At 37.4% G+C, this 19641-nt stretch overlaps 2 protein-coding genes across 4 annotated transcripts in view; both read left to right on the forward strand.

Moving 5' to 3' along the window:
* Positions 1 to 601, forward strand: part of LOC141444035 (uncharacterized) — a 3451-nt gene extending 2850 nt beyond the window's left edge. Inside the window, exon 4 of the mRNA XM_074109477.1 lies at positions 320 to 601. Within this exon, the coding sequence (XP_073965578.1) occupies positions 320 to 601 (282 nt within the window). The remainder of the gene's footprint in view (positions 1 to 319) is intronic.
* LOC141444268 (uncharacterized) overlaps positions 1 to 19641 on the forward strand; it is a 119012-nt gene that overhangs the window by 81300 nt on the left and 18071 nt on the right. Inside the window, exons 1-9 of one of the 3 annotated variants that reach the window (XM_074109757.1) lie at positions 4346 to 5357; positions 5905 to 6022; positions 7606 to 7726; positions 8721 to 8950; positions 9504 to 10237; positions 12492 to 12691; positions 13160 to 13288; positions 13603 to 14831; positions 15959 to 16154. In XM_074109757.1, the coding sequence (XP_073965858.1) occupies positions 4845 to 5357; positions 5905 to 6022; positions 7606 to 7726; positions 8721 to 8950; positions 9504 to 10237; positions 12492 to 12691; positions 13160 to 13288; positions 13603 to 14831; positions 15959 to 16154 (3470 nt within the window). In that variant the 5' untranslated portion in view covers positions 4346 to 4844. Of the gene's footprint in view, positions 1 to 4345; positions 5358 to 5904; positions 6023 to 7605; positions 7727 to 8720; positions 8951 to 9503; positions 10238 to 12491; positions 12692 to 13159; positions 13289 to 13602; positions 14832 to 15958; positions 16155 to 19641 lie in introns of those variants that run through there. The other 2 variants (XM_074109758.1, XM_074109759.1) reach the window with 2 other exon arrangements.

Consider the following 19641-nt stretch of genomic DNA (forward strand, 5'->3'; position numbering starts at 1 on the left):
AAAAAAAATTACAATTCAAAGTCCAAAAAACAAAAGCTAAATGAAATCACGTCTTTCTTTTCCGTCGCTAAGCAATCTCTTCCGTTCTTCATTTAAAATCTAAATCAGCCTGCGCCTTAGTCATTCTTTCTTTTTCATTAATTTCTATATACACGTACACTCGCATCTCATGTATTCTCTTACATACGTTCATACATCACGCTACGCTTCTTTCCGCTCATAATACATAAATTGATATAAGATATACCGCTACATGTCCCTCCTTGTAAAACTAGAAAACTGTTAATCTGATGTTCATTTGACGGTTTTTTGTCAACAGGTTACCATCAAGACCCGAACCAATGTTTACCAAGAATGCCAACATATACAGAAAATATACAAAGACAGCGCCCTCACCCAACTCGACCAAGAACTAGACATTACCCTCAATGAAATAGCCAAAAAGAAACCCCTGTCGCCCCAAAAAGCCTTACCAACAGAATCTGATTCAGAACAAGAGGGCAAGCCAAAACGTCAGCACATGGCTAAGGTATCAAAATTCGAATTACTACGCGAAACAGCAGAAGATAGGAAAGAGCCAATTCTATACGTCCAACGATAACGAGATATCGCCGAAGGTATTCAGCTCAATTCTTTGACAGTTCAACACTCCAGCGAAAGACGTGTAGGGGGCCGAAACGTCCCTAACTACATGAGGAAAACTGACCAAAAATTATAGTACTTAACGACAAACAATGCAGTAGAAAGAAACCGTCTTCTTAGCGAACGTCGCTATACGAAACAAAACTAAAATAGACGATATCGTGCGGATTTCGACGAGAATACAAGAAGCGAGTTAAATTGAAGAAATAATAATGATGAGATAAAAACTGATAAATATTTATGGTAAAATTAATAATGCCGTGTGAAGAGAAAAACTATGAGTGTAAGAGTAATCTTGTGGCTAGAATGAGGGTAAAGAGTATGGGAAAGTGGAGTTTTAGTAATGGGAAGAAGCCATGTTTGCCTTCTCCTGCGTTTTGACAGGAATCCGAGTATCTCCAGTTTACGCCAACACGTATGACAGAAGTTCGACGCTGAGAGCAGAAGATTAAGGTACGTATCGGCCTTTTTTAACCCCCCCCCCCCTCAAGTTCATCCTCAGAGCAACGTAATCTTTAACCATGCTGCCAAATGTAAGACCAAAAAAAACTTAGATTTGAATTTTTAAACGACGCCTTAATAAAGAATAAACGCCTAAAATAATCGAATAGCAAACTCATGAATTTATAAAAAAGGTTCGCTATCGTTCCCTTATCGCTGCCCTACATTCCCAAACCTAATCTGTAAACAATGAATCTTGCACAACAAGTAATTATAAGATAAACCATTTTCTCACCTCCTTCGAAAGCGATGAGTTCTGAAAGTTCGAGCGAGGCGTAATATTTAAATAGTTGACGTTTGGATTTTAGTAATTTAATCTTAGTTGATTAAAATAAAAAGTGTTGTGAAAATGTGTTTGTGTTCCTTAAAAAGGATCTTGTCTTGTGTCTGTGTCATCAGTGCCTGATATTTTTTTGCCTAAAATATACCCATGTCGCACAGATGTAGCCGTCTTGTATGAGTAGTCGCAGACTAGCGAGGTAATTAGTTTTATTTCATGGATGAATAATAGCTCATTTCAAGAGATTCAGAACCGATCCAGCAGTTTAATTTAGCATAGATTAACCCGCGGCTTCGTCCGCATTTGAAGCCCGTGCAATTTTTGAAATATTCAACGACAACAGTTCACTTACACGATTCTTGTTACCATGGCAACGTAATAAATAAATATGTCGAGTTCGGCCTGAAAAAGGTTACGGAAACAATTTGAAAGGACAACGTTCGCTCGCACAACGCCATCTACTGATTGCAAACGAAGTTAACATGTCACGTCATCTTGAGAGCTGAGGTACGTCACCGTTCTTGGACAGTGCCCACACTGCACACAATCACACCACCCACGCACCCACGCACGCACGCACGCCACGCATGCACAGCACTCACACACACACACACACACCAACACACACAACACACACAAAATTTGCATAAAGATAATTCTGCTAATATTACAAAATGTAAAATGTTTGTTACTCATTCACGCTTAGGCTACTTTTTATCTCAATATTCCCCCAGGATCGGGATAAAACCCCTTAAAATTTCAACCGCTAGGAAGACCACAAATTCGGCGTGGGTATTTGAACCACGGGAATTAAGTCCTGTAATTTAATTCATTTGCCGGGTCTATAATACTTTTAGGATAGGTTGGGTACGGTGACACATGTCATTAAGCAATTAAAGGGTGGCGACAACGTAAATTCGAATCGATTTATTGCGATTCTCGATTAAATATGCTAAGGGTGTGTAATCGATTTTATTAGTATTTATATTTTCACTAGTTTTTGCCTGCGGGTGTTTTTGCGGGATCTCACAAACCATGCGGTCTTCTTTGGCACTATATCAAAACTAATAACGGTAAAAAAATTAACAAAAACCGTAATAACAAAATTGAATAACAAAGTAACAGTTCAAAACATCAAGCAATACGAAACACTCGATACAAAGACGCATTTAAGGACCTTCGCTCTCGTACTAATTGACAGATGATGCGAGTCAAACGATTTGACAAGATTGTGGAATCGATTCGGTCGATAAGCAAAGTCAAGCTCTATTGTAATTGAGTTCCGTTTTACGCGATGTAAGTTGACGAGATTAAATTTATCTTATTAGTTTTATAATTAAATATTATATTTTAAGTGATTTGTGTTTATTATTACGAAATATTTTAAGCTACATAGAGATATATGTTTATTTGTTATTTCAAGATTAAATGTGATTCATGGCGTGGAATGAAAAAAAAAGCAAACGTCGCCGTACCCAAGCTAACCGAAAAGTACTATAGTGGGTTACGCGTGCGAAGCCGAGGCTAAAGTCTATAATGTCAGTAGGATTGTTAAGTTGATGATAACTTAACATAATATTTTAATAGCCAGTGCCATTACCGAATAACAGAAGTTTAAATTTAAATTAAGACGTTAAACCGGAAATATAATAAATTCTATAAACTTAAATACCTGTTGATTGCCATTCATACCTACGTAAATTAAAGAAACAATGTTATCAACTGATAACAATGTGCGTAGTGATAAGCAAACTGTAGAAGTCAATGCGGCAGTCAGTCGTCATTCAGTGTAGTGTGAATTATAAAAAAAAAAAACTAAATTAAAAAGTTAACCTTGCAAGACCCAAGTCATCATAATAATATTTACCCTATCGGGAGACTAACTCATAGTGAATTAAACCAAATTACCCACGACTTAAATTAAATCAAGTTTAGCTCGACAATGCCGCCGTGGCATGTGGAGGAAGGGCTACGGTTTAGTCCGAAACATGTTGCCATGTTTTTAAGACGTGAGTTATGCGGTTTAGTTAATTTTACTATTCCAATGTAATTATTTGAAACTTAGTGTCAATCAAGTTGATACGGGCTAACGTTTGTCCTTCATCCAGTATGTTGGGCCTTGCGAAGTTTAAAGAAATTCATCAATAGTTTTAGGGGCTGTTTCATCATCCATTGATTAGTGTTAACTGGCGGTTAGGTGTGATGCCGTCTCTATTTGTTTTGTTCGAATAACGGAGACGGCATCACATTTAACCGTCGGTTAACGCTAATCAATGGATGGTGAAACAGCCCCGTAGTGCTACGAAATAACCAAGAGAAGTGTTTGGATGGGATCTATAATTTTGCCCGCAAATAATAAGTGAATCATTTCCAACCTGTTTCATATAGACGAACGATTTTTTTTAACTATAAGCGCTTAAGGAGTGTTATAAACTATCCTTACATACAGGATCGCCCTGAAATATCAGGCACGCCCCCCCCCCCCCAAAAACCGTACACCTCAATTGAAAAATGTACAATAATTTAAGTACAAAATAAAAAAAACAATTTTTTGCCCTTAGCCGCGATGTATTTTTATTAGTGACCTGTTAAAATGTATATCGTGAATAGTTTACAGTTTCAGAAAAAAAAGGGGAAATGAAATATCTGGTGAAATATTTTCGGAGAAAAACTAGTTTAAAATTGTAAATTAGTTAGTAGTTAGGCCCTATGGCACACCACACATTAGATGACGGATTTTTAAATTACCTAAAAAAACAAGAAACTTTCGAGGCGCGAGGACCCTTAGACCGCGTGGCCGTAGGCCGTGGCTGATTCGCATACGCCTAGAGCTACCTCTGTACTTTATCACCAACTTACATACAAGTTCCACTACATTGCGTCATTCGATCGACCACTTAATACTCATTGGCTTTACGACCTCGCAATGTAAAGCAATTTTCGCGGTTTTTCGCAGGTCTACACTGGTCTAAGTATAGACAGTTGACACAAACAAGGGCTAAAACTAAGCCTCTTATATGATTTGGGGATTAAAAACGTCATCTACGTATTATTTTATCTTGGTTATTTTCGTATCATAGACAAATAATAACTACGGTGTAAAACGACAGTGTTAAGAATGACTGGACCGGAGAACGGAAGTAAATAAAATCAAAAGTGCTCGTTTAAACATAAGTGACTAGCCAAGCGTGTACAATAAAAAAAAGTGTATGGAACATTGATGGAACTCGACACTTGTGGCCAATGTCGGATATCGATTTCATCTTTCGAATAGTTTTTGTTTTCCTGTGCTACCGAGCGGTGTAGTGTCACAGACAAATTAAACAAACGCGAATTTAAAAAGGTGGAGTTAAAACCAGACGACTTTAACTGCAAGAAGAAACAAGAAAATATTACTGAAAATATTTTTTGTGTTTACAAAATGACAGTGCCGCAAAAGAAGTTGTCGCACAAGCGCCTAGTGAAATTGTTCGTAAGGAATCTAAAGAAAAACACGTTGGCCTTGAAAGATTTGAAATCGACCATCGATAAGAAGAACGACGAAGAGAAAATCGATAAAATAATCGATATAACGAACTCTGTTAACGACAAACTCGATGTCGTCAACAAATTGCGGAACGATATTAAAATATACAAGACTATCAACACTATATTAACGAATCATTATGTCAAAGAAACAAGAGATCATGAAAACAGTGTTGATGGGAAAATTATAAAACTTGAAACAGAAGTAAAGAATTCTTATGAAGAATTAAAAAGTCTTATGAACAAAATATCGGACGTGGTTTCTGATAAAGGAAAACAAGGCATACAGAATAGCAATGTGATTTTAGTCGGAAATGACTTGAAGTGTAATAATTATAATCAATTTTATATAAGAAATGAGATATATAACAATATAATAAGAAAAATTGATAAACTTTTTTGCGGCATGGTAAGTGATATAGGCTAGGATTATCTGTATCTAATTTCTGTAAAAGTTTTTTACGTTGCATTGGTCGATGTTCAAACTGTAGCGCGAAAGGCCTGACATCATAAAGAATGAAATGTTTCAACGAATAAATATAAGTAATAAGACATATACTTAGGTCAAAAACTTAAGAAGATGACCTGTTGTATGTAGTAGTGCACAGAATTGATATATAAGTATTTTTTCGAATATGGAACGTCGACTTATCTATACGGAGAACACAACAGGTCATTCTTGTTTTTTTACCTACACTAGGCTCGAATAATTTAAGTTAATTATTTTTCGTCGTAATTTAAACAAATGTCAAATCAGATAAAAATATTGCCATAAACAGTTGTCTTGTACCTGATTAATAAAGCGAAATAATTCAATGTTGTGCATGAAGTTCCCAATGCGCACTGGGCCCGCGTGGGCACTACGGTGTGACGTGTGTATATTATAGGCTTTGATGATGATGGTGAACCGACCGGTCAGAACGCTCGAACATTCATTCTATCCCGTTTTGTTCCAGGCGTACCAGGATAGGATAAAAGAAGAGGAGCAGAAAGAAGCGGAGACGGCGCGGCTTGAAGAGATACTGAACATGTGTGCGGAGTACGAGAGACAGATCGCTTCAGGTAATTTTCTAGGTAATGTTTTGCTCTAGTTTTTAGAATTTCTTACACAAAGCGTTCACTATTGCCAATCCTCCGCTATCTGTCTGTCTGTCCCATCCTAACTTTGTGTGAGATGTATTTTTCAATCCGTAATAATTAGACACTTCAAATTTTTAGTGTGGTTATGGAAATGTGTAAATAAAATTCAAAATATCAAAATTCATATATTTCGTTTTCAATAAACTTAGAAGAATGATTAAATAATAGAGGTTGTCTCTCTCTCTAAAGCTTCTAGCAGTCTCAGTTGTTGAGAGCTGATAGACGGATTAGACCGTTATTTCAACTATGCAAATCAACGACAAAAATGGCAATTGATAATTGAAAAAAAAAATTGATGCATGTGTTCAAATTTGGCAGGAAAATAAAAAGCGAGAAGTTTATTTCCGATCAATGATGGCATGTTTATGTTAAAGCCAAAATGTTCATCATCTAATTTTCTTTATGGAATTTTGTTAAACCCTGAATTTGATAGCCAAAGGATTTAAAATATTTTTTCCTGTTGCTTTCAGAATTTTACGTAACCCACTTTCAAAAATCCAATTCAAGTTGTTTTACTCTTGCCAAAGTCAACTGTTCGAAACTTGAGGCGAGCCATTTTGCCACTTAGGGATTTAGGGAGGTCTACGGTCATCTAACTTTATAAAGCCTTGATCGACTGATTAGCCTTATGAGTGTTTTATGGATTGTTTTATATCAGTTTAGAGCAGGAGGCTCTAATTTTTATGGTAAGGCTGTTTTATGTAACATGAACAGTTTCTGTTAAATAAAATAATAAACATTGATTAAAAGCGTTCACTATTCAATCCTTGATAAATGTCTGTCTGGAATCCTAATAAGTGTAAGGCGTCTTTGCAATCCGTAATAATTAGACACTTCAATTTTTTACTTTGATGTGTAAGTATTGGTTCAAAAATATTCAATTTCATATATTTCGTCAACAACAAAAAACAAGAGAACGAGCTATGGCTAAATAAATAAATATCTCTCTCTCTCTTTCTCATTTTCTGTCTCACTCACTGAGAGAGAGACTATAACTTAAAAAAAATATTACAAGTTTTTTCAAACAAACTACGTTTGTACCAAGTTTCATTTCGATGCGTTGGAAGGCGCATTTTCAACACCATTCTCGCACAAAAAAGGGCCTATTATATCAACATGTGGTGATGATTATGAACATGGTGATGATGATGATAATAATGGTGGTGATAGTGATTTTTTTACATAAAACCGACCGTGATTGACCCCTATATCACCTGATGTTAAATGCAGATGAGGCAAAAGGTGTATCCCACTGGTTCAGGAAAAGCCAAGCTCAAGTTCAAGCTGACAGATTGTATTTATCCGGAAATACAGACGACGGGAGCGAATAACATTTAGCAGTTCAATGATGATAATAATGATGATGATGATGATGACGGTGGTGATGGTAGTGATGATGATGATGATGGTGGTAGTGATAATGATGGTGATGATGATGCGTTTGTAGCAACATAACACATCAACTGAAGTGATTGCTCTGATACGCGCATCTCAGCTTTGATTAATGTCTGTTTTAGGATTACCAATAACGCCGACGGAGAAAAGACCTCACAACAAGATCATAACCAACGGGTCTTTACCGAGGAGCGTGGTGTTGAACAACCCTAACTTTGTACAGACCAGCGAGGGATATTACAAGTAAGTACATACAGGGTCCCACGGTGGTACTTATAGTATCAACTCGTCTAAAAAGTAGCTGGTCTAAGTAGCCAACTGGTCTAAGAAACAACTGGTCAAAGTAGCAAGTGCTCTAAGTCTGAGTAGCCAGTGGTCTAAGAAGCAACTAGTCTGAGTAGCAAGTGGTCTAAGAAGCAACTGGTCAGAGCACCAAGTGGTCTAAAAAGCAACTGGTCTGAGTAGCCAGTGGTCTAAAAAGCAACTGGTCTGAGTAGCAAATGATCTAGGAAGTAACGGATCCTGACTAGTTTTTTGTCGAAAACTTGAACAAAACATAGGTTAGGTTAGGTTTGAGTTACATCAAGGCGCGAAGCGAAGCACCTCAGCCACGTAAAATAGGAGCACCCCGTCGATTTTGAGTCAGAGAATTTTAGATCACTTGCTACTTAGACCAGTTGCTACCCAGTTACTTCTTAGACCACTTGTTACTTAGACCAGCTGCTTTTTAGACCAGTTGCTACGTAGGCCAGCTGCTTTTTTAAACGAAATGAAACTAACCAACCATTGCTTAACTTGGAGGAAAAGTATCTTAGGGCCTCCGCTACCTCACACGGGTGAACGGCTCGCGGGCGCAGCGTGCTTGTTTCATGTCATCTAATAGAGCAGCCGTGGTGGCTTAGTGGTTTGACCCATGGCCGCTCAAGCAGAGGATCATGGGTTCAAATCCGGGCTCGAAACTCTTGAGTATTAAAAAAAACATGTACGAAATTACATTTAGAATTTACCACGAGCTTTACGATGAAGGAAAACATGAGATAAATGTGCAGCAATTCAATGGTGTGTGTAGTTCCCACTCCGCACTGAGCCCGCGTGGGAACTACGGCCCAAACCATTTCAGTCTGAAAGCCTGTGCCAAGCAGTGGGACGTATATAGGCTGGGATGATGATGAGCATGATGATGATGATGATGATGATGATGATGATGATGATGATGATGATTACATTTTGCTTCCAGATTCGAAACTAGTCACAACAACACACCAATGAGTAAATCCCTCCCGATACAAAGGAACCTGTCCAGCTATGAGAACATGGACGCATCGTTACCAGAACCCCTCACTCCTGAGGTGAAGATCCAGAGCTTTGGGCGGATGGACGAGATCGGTATACCAGTGTTTGAAGATGAACTGTCCAGCCCCGTGTTGATTCGGAAGCTGCATGACCCTAAAACGGGGTCGCCCATAGGTATGTATGGTGTAAAGTTTGTGAGTATGTGTGTGTATGTTTGTTACTCCTTAGCGCTAAAACGACTGGACGAATTTAGATGAACATTGGTATGTTGCTGGACGTCTGAAATAACATACATAAATTCTATGAAATCTACTACTTATGTTATTTTTGAGAATTCCCATTTAAATTTAGTAAAATTCCCGAATTTTAATTCAGCTGCCGGAACAAATAATTTACGAGTGCTAAGCCGAATCTAACTTTGGAATTTTTATTTCCCGATTTTTATATTTTAGAACCATCTCTCGTCTTAGGTGATCAATATAGTCTGCGGGAGTATGTATTCGTGTCGTATAAAAACATAGCGCGTAAAGATTTAGCTGAGCGACAAGTGTTTAGTGAAATAATTTGTAACGCATTTAAAATCTAGTTTTTGTAAATGATCAAAAATCATGAAATCAGAACAACACTTAATGCTAGAATTGACTCAAATTTTCTAGAAAGGCATTTAATGATTATTCGAATGAAGGAAATCTTGTGGAGGAATAAAAAAACCTTTTTTTATTTCTAGGAAGCCCGTACGAAAATGTATACTACAACCGAGGTAATCTCAAGCCAAAATCACCTAACTCCCAAAGTCCTAGAACTAGAATAAAGACCACATTTGCTCACAAGAACCTGCCATCGCCCCAATACTTCGTTTTCCCGACGCCACCACCGGTCGATAATTCTAAAAAACCTAATTTTAATATTCCAAACAATGCAAATAATAATGTAACTGAAAATAATAGTTCGGATAGTAAAGGTAATGAGAAATTTGCTGGCATTGAGAAGCAATTAAGTCTCGAAGAAGACATACCCATGATAGATGATTCTAATCTAACAAATGATATAGAACAAAGACATTCTAAAATAGTAACAGACAAAGAAGAAACTGTACAACGTCAACATTCAAATGCTTCGGACAACGAAGTATTTGAAACGGAAGAAAAGACGTTAACAAAAAATCAAAGTTTTGATGACGTTAAAAAAGAACTCATGGCTGATATACCGGAGTTAGAAGAATTCGAGAAAGACCTAGAACAGTCGAAGAGAGAGAAAATGATAAGGCAGATACAAGATGACATGAAGAAGATAGATTTTGAAGCGGATTCGATTGACAGCACTCTGGATATTAATATGGATGAGATGAAAGCGAAATATGACAGGTTGAAGGAGGAAAGAAAGAAATTGGTTGCGGAAATACATGAGCTCAAATGCAAGATGACGGAGATAAGGTCGCAGGAAGACGATATTTTGCGAGAGGTAAGTTTGCTGATTCCTAAGTAAAGTAAGGCAAGAATTAGCACGCCTTAAGTCTTTGATGGCGTCCATAAATTGCATGAGGCGTATAGGGGGTGTCGAGCCGAATCTCACCAAATCTCACCCAATCTCACTTGGTTTCGCAAAATATCCCGTATTTTTTTCCCGCAAGAAACAGTACAAAATTGCGAGATAATTAGTTTAAATTTACTAAAAGTACTTTCTCCGCTAAAGTTATGACCGAATTCTACATTCAATCATATATGTATTTACTAACCAATGACATGAAAAGTTAGTACTTATTTTGTAAAATTGTACCGGAGGTGGAAAGGGGGGAGAGTCGAGTTAAATCTGACGTCATCTCGGGTAAGGGGAGTAGTAAAATGGAGAAAATCACCTCACTTTATGGACGTCCTATCCATTTACCTTAGGGTGACTCGCTCGTTTGTCTAATTTGTGTAAAAAGACAGTAAATTCGTACGTGGATGCTCAATGTTCCCACCGGATTATGTTATGATAAAATCTAAAAAATTCAGCCGCAGTAAAAGAGACGTGAAATTATGCGCGGGGTTTTCATAAAATCGTCATATAATTTAATTGTCGATGTAATTATAATACGGTATTTGGACGATTTTTTATTTATTTTATAAATCAAAACTTCACAATGCCTGTTATCGAATAGAAAAACAATGTTTAAGCTACCTTTACAAACAACAAAGTTATAAAGGGTTTAAATTCAAGATTAGACACAGAGAGACTTACTTGCATGTAACGTCAAATGCAAGTAGCGCCATACTTGCTGCATAGAGAAAAGCGTTTGAGAAAGAGACAGATTTATAGATTCTTCAAAAATAACTTTAAATCCAATTTTCAACCGATTTAAGTTTTCTCTTCGCTAAACACTGTCTGTTTATCTATATTTTCATAATAATACATAGGACATTACAAATTGAGGAGTTGTCAAATACCGTATTGTCGGGCATTCCCATGAGATTTTAGGAAAATCCCGTTATTTCAATTCAACCGCTGGTTCTGCAGGGCTACTATGAAACTCAAACTCGTAGTTCGTGTCGTGTGGTCCCTCTTACACTTATACTATTTAATACGAGAGCGAGAGGGACGGTACGACACGAACTTCGAGTTTCGTAGTAGCCCTGCTGATCATTTGGGCCAATCAACTTTTTAACCGACACTAATCTGTCCGCGACATTTTTCAAACAATTGCAGATTTTTGTAAGTAAACATGTTTTTTCTGTAATTTAATGGATGATGTACATGACTACATGCCATCCTACGTAAGTTCAACCTATTAAACCGTGAAATATCTTGTTGGAAGTATGATTTTTTGGTAACACCAGAGTCAATTTTGGTAACGCAGAAGACGCCCAAAGTGTCGGTAAAATAGTTGATTGGCCCATTTACGTGTGCGAAGCCCCGGTCAAACATTACTAATTTATAAATCAATTCACACGAACGAGACACGAACTTCTTAATTGTTTGATGGATATCATTAAAATTTCCAATATTATCATTAACTGCATACTTAGATTTTACCTATTATGTTAAATAAGTCGTTAAGTGGTTTGTATACAATTAGAATTTCCTAGCACATTATGTCAGTTATATTGCCGTCTTCGAAACTATTTTTTAATTATTTTCATGACTGACTCGGCAGTACGCTTTTGTGCATTTTTATGTACTTGGAGTATATTTATCTAAAAATAAAGTGCATATAAAATAAGTGTAAACTCGGAGTGTTTTGTGTTTCCGTTCTCTCATTCTAATATCTGTAGGTATGTATGTGTTGTGTGTGTGTTTTTGGCTTTGTTTTTCAAAAATAGATTGTAAACGTATGTTTTATTTAAGAAAAAAATGAGCTTTTTGCCGAGACACTAGTGCGATTAAATCAATTTGAATAAAATCTGCTCCACTGTGATCCACTCTCCCCTACTTGAACTTCGGCTTTACCACGGATATATCTATCGTGACGCCACTGATCCATAGAACAAGCTTTGCTTAGTTTAAAATATACGTAGGTCAATTGGTGTCAAGTGTCCCATGATATTTATTTGAATAGGTACTAGATTTTATTTGTTTTATATTTTGCTAATGGGATAGAAAGAACGGAATGGAAAGGACCTGAGTAAATAAATACTAATTAAGCATTACAGGACTTTTCATCAGCCCAATTATTTCATCAAATGTAACAAGCAAAGAAATATTCGGAAAAGATAACTTGAATAATATTTTGTTTTAGCTCGAAATGGAGAAAGCTTTAATAAAAGGTGAATACGACTCCGAGATCGCAATACTGAACATAGAACAGAGGAAGAAGGCAGAGCTAGTGGAACAAGCGAAGAAGATCGAAGAAGAGATCAAGCAGTTGAAGGAGAAACAGGAAGCGAGACAAAATGACATGCGGGATAGAGTCGACATCGCCACCATGAAAGTTGAAAGGTTAGTTCCGTTTACTTCTCCAAGATACAAGTTTTTTACAGTGATCATGTACAGACAGCCGTTGGGGGAGAAAGGTCTTGGTGACCGTGAACCGGAAGATGACGAGTTAACAGGTCGCCCACTTGGTGGACAGACGACTTCGTGAGTGGTGCCTGCAACCGGTGGCGAGTTGTCCTTAATTGTGGCGTTTTAAGGCATGTGGGGTTTTTTGTAGCATTGTTTGGACGTTTTCTGACTGATGATGATGAAGATGATCATGTACAGAACTAGGTATATTGTTTATATTTAGTCTGTCAGGCTGTTTTATTCCGCTTTTGTTTTACTGTTAGACTGGGTTGGGTTGGTTTGGTTTTAATAAAAAGTTCTTACGAATAAGTGTTATTTTGACGATAAGTGATCAAGATATGGTAAAGAATGTTGTACCTAGTCTATTTATGTTTCTACTGAAACCTTTTGTGATGTTGGTAGGATAGAGAATGATCTTAAAGAGGCGACAGCGACTCTCGAGGAACTTCAGAACGCCCGGGACATCTTGGACAACGAGTCCAAAATATACGAGGATCTGGAGTTCCAGCATTTGGAGGAAGAATCTGAATTGTAAGACCTAGAGTTTATTATGTTTTTACAATTATATTTTTAATATAAAAAGTATTCAAGTCGCCCAGATTTGTCTAAATTAAGTACGAAGTTATTGATTTAAACTAATTTTATCCCAATTGAAACTAGATTTTGTTCACTATTATGTCCTTTAGATTTCCCGAATAATACGTGTTTGTAAAAATATCCTTTTCAAATAGTGGCAGAAAAATCAAGTAGGGGTTTTACTGGTTAGTCATCTCTCAGTGAAAAAGAACTTAGAACTTGATTTAATGAACAGAATCGTCGTAATAAAGTAACATTAATTTTCGCAGGCTGGCAAATCGCGAAGATCTGCAAAACGAACTGATGCTGCTATCAAAGAAAATAGAAGCGCAGAAGACTAGAATACTAACACTAAAATCAGAGGCCAATAGCAACTTAACATCAGCTTTAGACGAAACAAAGGTCCTACAAGCGGAATACGTGAGACTACTTAATCAGGTAGAAGAATTGACAGTTAAACTACAAGCTGTAGAGAAGGAGCTGAAACCGCTTGTAGCAAGGCTGAATGATCTTGAAAGAACGCAGTCACCAGATAGTGCGTTCTTCACAGATCAGACAAGAGCTAAATCCGGTGAGTTCGGTTACTCCCCACAGAGCAGCGACAGTGATGACCTAGACACCAAAGTGACACAATTTGAAGAACACACCAACGAACTAAAAGACAAATTTAACTCTATCGATCAAATGTCACAATCCATGATTGTGGATATAGAAAGGAGAGTTATAACCGATGTCATAGATGATGAAAACGAAAGTCCGTCTAAGTCTTCGACTTCGAAAGAGAAGAAAGGATTTTGGGAGCGGAACTTCGATTCACTTAAAAGGAAGGGCAAGGACAAAAAGAAAGAGAAAGTCGACGTCATGTCACAGAGTTTGAACGAAAACATGTTTTACAATAATGATAGTATTGAAAACGATGTTTCATTAGATAGGTTTAATAGTTTGAGGCATTCCAAGAGTAAAAAAGACAAAAACGGTCCGGTCAAGAGCGCGTCGTCATCCAAAATACCGACGTTCGCTGCGTTAGGTAAAATAATTAAGAAAGATTCATTCGGAAAAAAATCTAGGGATGTCAAAGTAGAAATCAAAGAGGAGGCTGAACCTAAAAGTCGTTATGTCAAAAACGCTAAGCCTATCAACGTTGATAATAAATACAAATCGAAGTCCTTATCTCCCGATAAACTGATGAAGGAAGACAATATAAAAGAGGAAGAGGAATCTGAACCAAATCAGAAAGGTCACAATGTGACCTTTGATGACAAAGCACATAGAATTTTCCATAGAAAGAGCTGTGGTGATGAACCTAGTGTTAGAGAATTTACTAGAATATCTGATTCTGGTAAGATACCGTCCCAAGATGATATTGATAGGATATCGAAGGTCACGATGGATGCGCCTATTCTATCAAGTGATACTGACATGAATTCTTTGGGGAAACGCACACTCGATAGTTTGATGGAGATCGAGAGGAAGAGGATGGAAATGCTTGAGGAACAAGGTATGTTTTCTTAAATTCAGATCTTTTTAGTGTTCCACCCAGGTTTGACAGCCGGTTGGAGCTACAGAAATTTTCACAATAGGTATAAACATCTTGTTGATTCAAAATTAAACAAATTGTCAAAATATATCGAGAGAAGTCGCGTTGTTTAGATTTACTGTTGAAAATACAAACTGAAATATAGATGCACAGAAAAACCAGAAAAATAAGACCAGCACTGGGAATCGAACCCAGGTCCTCGGTATTCCGTACCGCGTGCTATACCGCTACACCACTGCTGGTCAACGGTACAGACACGAATTTCCCCTATGCACCTTATATCTCAGCTTGTTTGTTTCTTATTTAGCCACTTAAGCAGTGACGCTAGCGACATCTATACCGTAGCCCTCATCGAGAAACTTTCGGCACTCCATTGGAACTAACCGCTCACCCGGACAAGAGATGTCGTTACTAAGCAATCAAATTAAGATTGTTTTTTTGGAATCTTTTTGTATTTTTTATTTCAATTCAAATTTTTTACTTTTACTGTCATCCTGTAAAACCTAAATATATTTGTATATTCAATTATTTTCAATTTTGTACCGTTGTTGGGTCCGTAAATACTGTATTTTTTTTGTTTTAAATATAGACAAACAAGGTAATGGGAAGCCACTGAAGTCAGCTTTAAAAAACAAACCATTGTCTTGAAAAACCTCGCCGAATTTCAAGTAAATACTAACTATAGTTATATATCGTCCTTGCTATAGTCCTTCACATCAGTTTCGATGACGGGGGCCCGGCTAAATATATTTAGGGGCTGTTTCACCATCCATTGATTAGCATTAACCGACGGTTAAATGTGATGCCGTCTCCGTCTATTCGAACAAAACAAATAGAGACGGCATCACACCTAACCGCCAGTTAACACTAATCAATGGATGGTGAAACAGCCCCTTATTGTATAAAATTTTACAAAAATTTACAAACACAAAAAAAGCTTACTTTCTAGCGTGCGCAGTAATATGCTCCAACTTTTTTCTAAATGTACATTTCTTTGAGCAAACTTACTTCAAATTTTTTTAAGAACCCTATTTCGTGTTCTAATGCTTATTAAAAACAAATAATATATCCTTATTCTTATTTGTCAGGATGCCAGATGATAGAAAACGAGCGAGAGAAAATATCCGAACTGAAACGGCGCGTGCAAGACGAGACCAAGAAGTTATGGGACCAGCGCACGCGCAGTGAACAGGCCAAATCCGTGGACAGCGGCGACGTGGACGCACCATGTGACGTCAGTCTGCAGGATGACAGCTTGAACGTCACCAATATTTTTGATGAGAGGTAAGTCTCTGAAATGTACGTGTTTTCAGTAAAATATAAATTCTACGAAGCAATCATTCGAAGAAAAAAATATTCCAACAACCTATTTTTAGGTTTTAGTACTGCGAAAGAAGGAAAAATGTTTATGAAATCAATGCGTTATTTGTCTTTCTGTTTGTCTGCCAAGATCCACTTTATCCAGGAAAATATGGAGGTATTTAGTTGAAATTAATATTAAATACTAAGGGCCTGTTTCACCACTTGTCGACTAACTTTAAGTGACGGATATCAGTGATGCCGTCTCTATTTGTTTTGTCCGAATAAACAAAGACGGCATTACTTTTATCTGACACTTAAAGTTAGTCGGCAAGTGGTGAAACAGGCCCTAAGTTTTTTTTTGTTATGTGTATTTTCATAAAAAAACAGAAATCTGAATCTATAGGATATTTATGAGTCATAAATATCCTATAGATAAATTATGACCGGCATGAATAATGATGATCAATGACTCATTTACCGACCACGGGTTTCATGACAAGCACATTAAGGTCGAGGGTTTTATTTGGGGGGTTGCAACCAAGGTAGCCTGCATGTTACGACACTGTACGAGCGAGTGTGATGAAAATTTGCAAAACAGTTTCACTGTAAGCAGAAATCGCCGTTAAAAATCTGAATCTTGCCCAAGCCAATAACTGTGTCACATTTATCGCGTTGATAAGATAAGTCAGTTGCGCCGCGGCCACTGGACCAAACAAACGCGTAGTGACTTAGTGACACACAACTAGTTATACAAAGTGTACAAGTGTACTTGTTGATTCTGGAGGGTGCGGTTAATTTAGAATCCAAATTTATCGACCCAGAGGGTGACACTCTATCCCGGCCCGGATAACACCGACATGGAAATACCAGCTCTGTTTTTACGCCCATAGAAACTGACAGGAGCTTCTATGGGCGTGTACACGAAAAACAGGGTCGGTATTTCCATGTCGGTATTATCCGGGCCGGGAAATGAAAATGACCTTTTTTTGCATGTGGAAATGCTTCAATCATACCTTAAGTGGAAAGTTATGTGGGGTTCTGTCGCGTTAGGAAGCATACCTACTGATTTTTTTTTTCGACTGGATGGCAAACGAGCAAGTAGGTCTCCTGATGGTAAGAGATCACCACCGCCCATAAACATCTGCAACGCCAGGAGTATTGCAGACGCGTTGCCAACCTAGAGGCCTAAGACGGGATGCCTCACGTGCCAGTAATTTCACCGGCTGTCTTACTCTCCACGCCGAAACACAACAGTGCAAGCAACAGTGTAAAATACGTATATTGGCGGTTGACCACCCTGCCGCTATGGGAGCGCCAGTGGGTCGCAGACATTCAATCTTGACGCTCCCCGAAACGAAAGTAACTTAAATAAAAAACCCGGTTTCGTTATTTCAACGTTTAATCCCGCTAATATTATAAATGCGAAAGTTTGTAAGTCTGTTTGTCTGTTACTGCCTCACGTCTAAACCTCTGAACAGATTTAGATGTAATCTGGTATACAGATAGTTTGAGTCTCTGGGAAGGACATAGGATATGCATTGCATAGTTCCCGCGGGATAGTGAAATCCGAATTCTACACGGACAGAGTCGCGGGTCGTTACTAGTCCTACTAATATTATAAATGTGAAAGTTTGTGAGTGCTCTCACCGATATTCCCACGGGATAGGGATAAAATTTTGAAATAACAACCGCTGGGCTTAGAGTCATGAAATTTGGTATGTAGGTTGCTAGACGTCTGGAATAACACACAGGCTATTTTTTATCCCGATATTCCCACGGGATAGGGATAAAATTTTGAACTAATAACCGCTGGGCTTAAAGCCATGGAATTTGATAGCTGGACATCTGGGATAACACATAGGCTAATTTTTATCCCAATATTCCCACAGGATAGGGATAAAATCTCGAAATAACAACCGCTTGGCTTAGAGTCATGAAATTTGGCATGGTTGTTATAGTATAATCAATGAAAACTACGATGTTATTTTAGGGAATTCCCACGAGAATTTAATAAAATCCCGGAATGCGAAGCCGCGGGTAAACGCTACTATCTCATAAATGACCGATTTTATTCAAACATCAAGGAGATTAGTGTTGTTTTTTTTTCGTTTTGCGAGATATGAGCGCATCGTCAGTACTTTTAAATAAGTGTCTGTTAAAATTTCATTATTAATACAAGCTTTTTTTGCCGACTGAACTTTTTGTAGACTGTACTTGCATTGCCATCCAACCTTTTGACGGTCGGTGACCACTTCTGCATTTGACCACTTCTGCTTACATATCTATACCAAATTTCAAGTCGATCTGACCACTGGAAGTGGCTCAAAATCAACTTGTAAGATTTGACCCAAAGAAACTGGGCAAGATAAAAGCTTTTAAAGAAGCTAGTACCTACCTCAACATCGATAACTTTTCTTGGTGAAACATTAATCAAGGTTCAATTTTGTTGACGTATTGATTTAAGTTACGAGATTTTTCAAAGTATTGACTATAAAGTGAATCGAACTGATATTTTATATTACTGTTCTCAATTTGAGCATACCTATAGTCTATTCAATCCGTCGGCGACAAATTAATATGGTCGCTTCGTAACCGATTTAGGTCGACCCCGTATGAGGACAGACGGCGTGTACAGGGTGTTCACTAAGTGATAACTTCAGTAAGTGGCAGTTTACTCGAAAGTGGAGACTTGATAAGTTACTCATTGTTATCTATAGCTATTAACTGTGTGCGTTCAGCGTTTTACTCTTGAATAGACATAACAGAGTTTTTTTACCTATTACTTTTGAATTTATAATGTCATCATAAAATCAATGTAAAATTAAAAAATAAATCGAATTTTGTATTTTCTTTTCCAAATAATTATTTCAATTTGCCAAAATAATAAACTTTTTTTTATGCGACTGGATGGCAAACGAGCAAGTGGGTCTCCTGATGGTAAGAGATCATCACCGCCTATAGACACCTGCAACAACAGTGGGACAGGCACAATAAAATACAATAGCTTTGTTCGAAAGGTTGACTCTTAAAGAGATCGGGACACTTCAAATAATTCCTATTAAATACTAATCTATCAATTTATTTGACTGGAACAACATAAATAGCTTGCAACTTTTTACATGCCACTTTATATTCTCATTATTAATAGTTTTTTTTTTACATTCATAAGTGCTTGTTATATCCTAAATTGAGTAGAGATAATTTGACTTGACTTGCATCAAAAACGCCAACCCCAAATCAACACCCGAGGTGCATCATGTGATTTTTCTGTTTTTTTTTCAAGTTAATAATGTTTATTTCGGTGATAATCAGTATTACGCGTCGATTGATTAAAAAAAAAAAACAATTAAAAACCATTGCAAATGAGTTTTATCAAAGCTGTCCAACCATCCGCTGGTTTGAAGATTAATTTTCCGGCACAGTGTATACGCTTCAAAGTGAAATTGAATCAAACCGGAGCACCCTGTAC

This window comes from Choristoneura fumiferana, chromosome 29 (assembly GCF_025370935.1).
Source record: "Choristoneura fumiferana chromosome 29, NRCan_CFum_1, whole genome shotgun sequence".
Lineage (NCBI taxonomy): Eukaryota > Metazoa > Arthropoda > Insecta > Lepidoptera > Tortricidae > Choristoneura > Choristoneura fumiferana.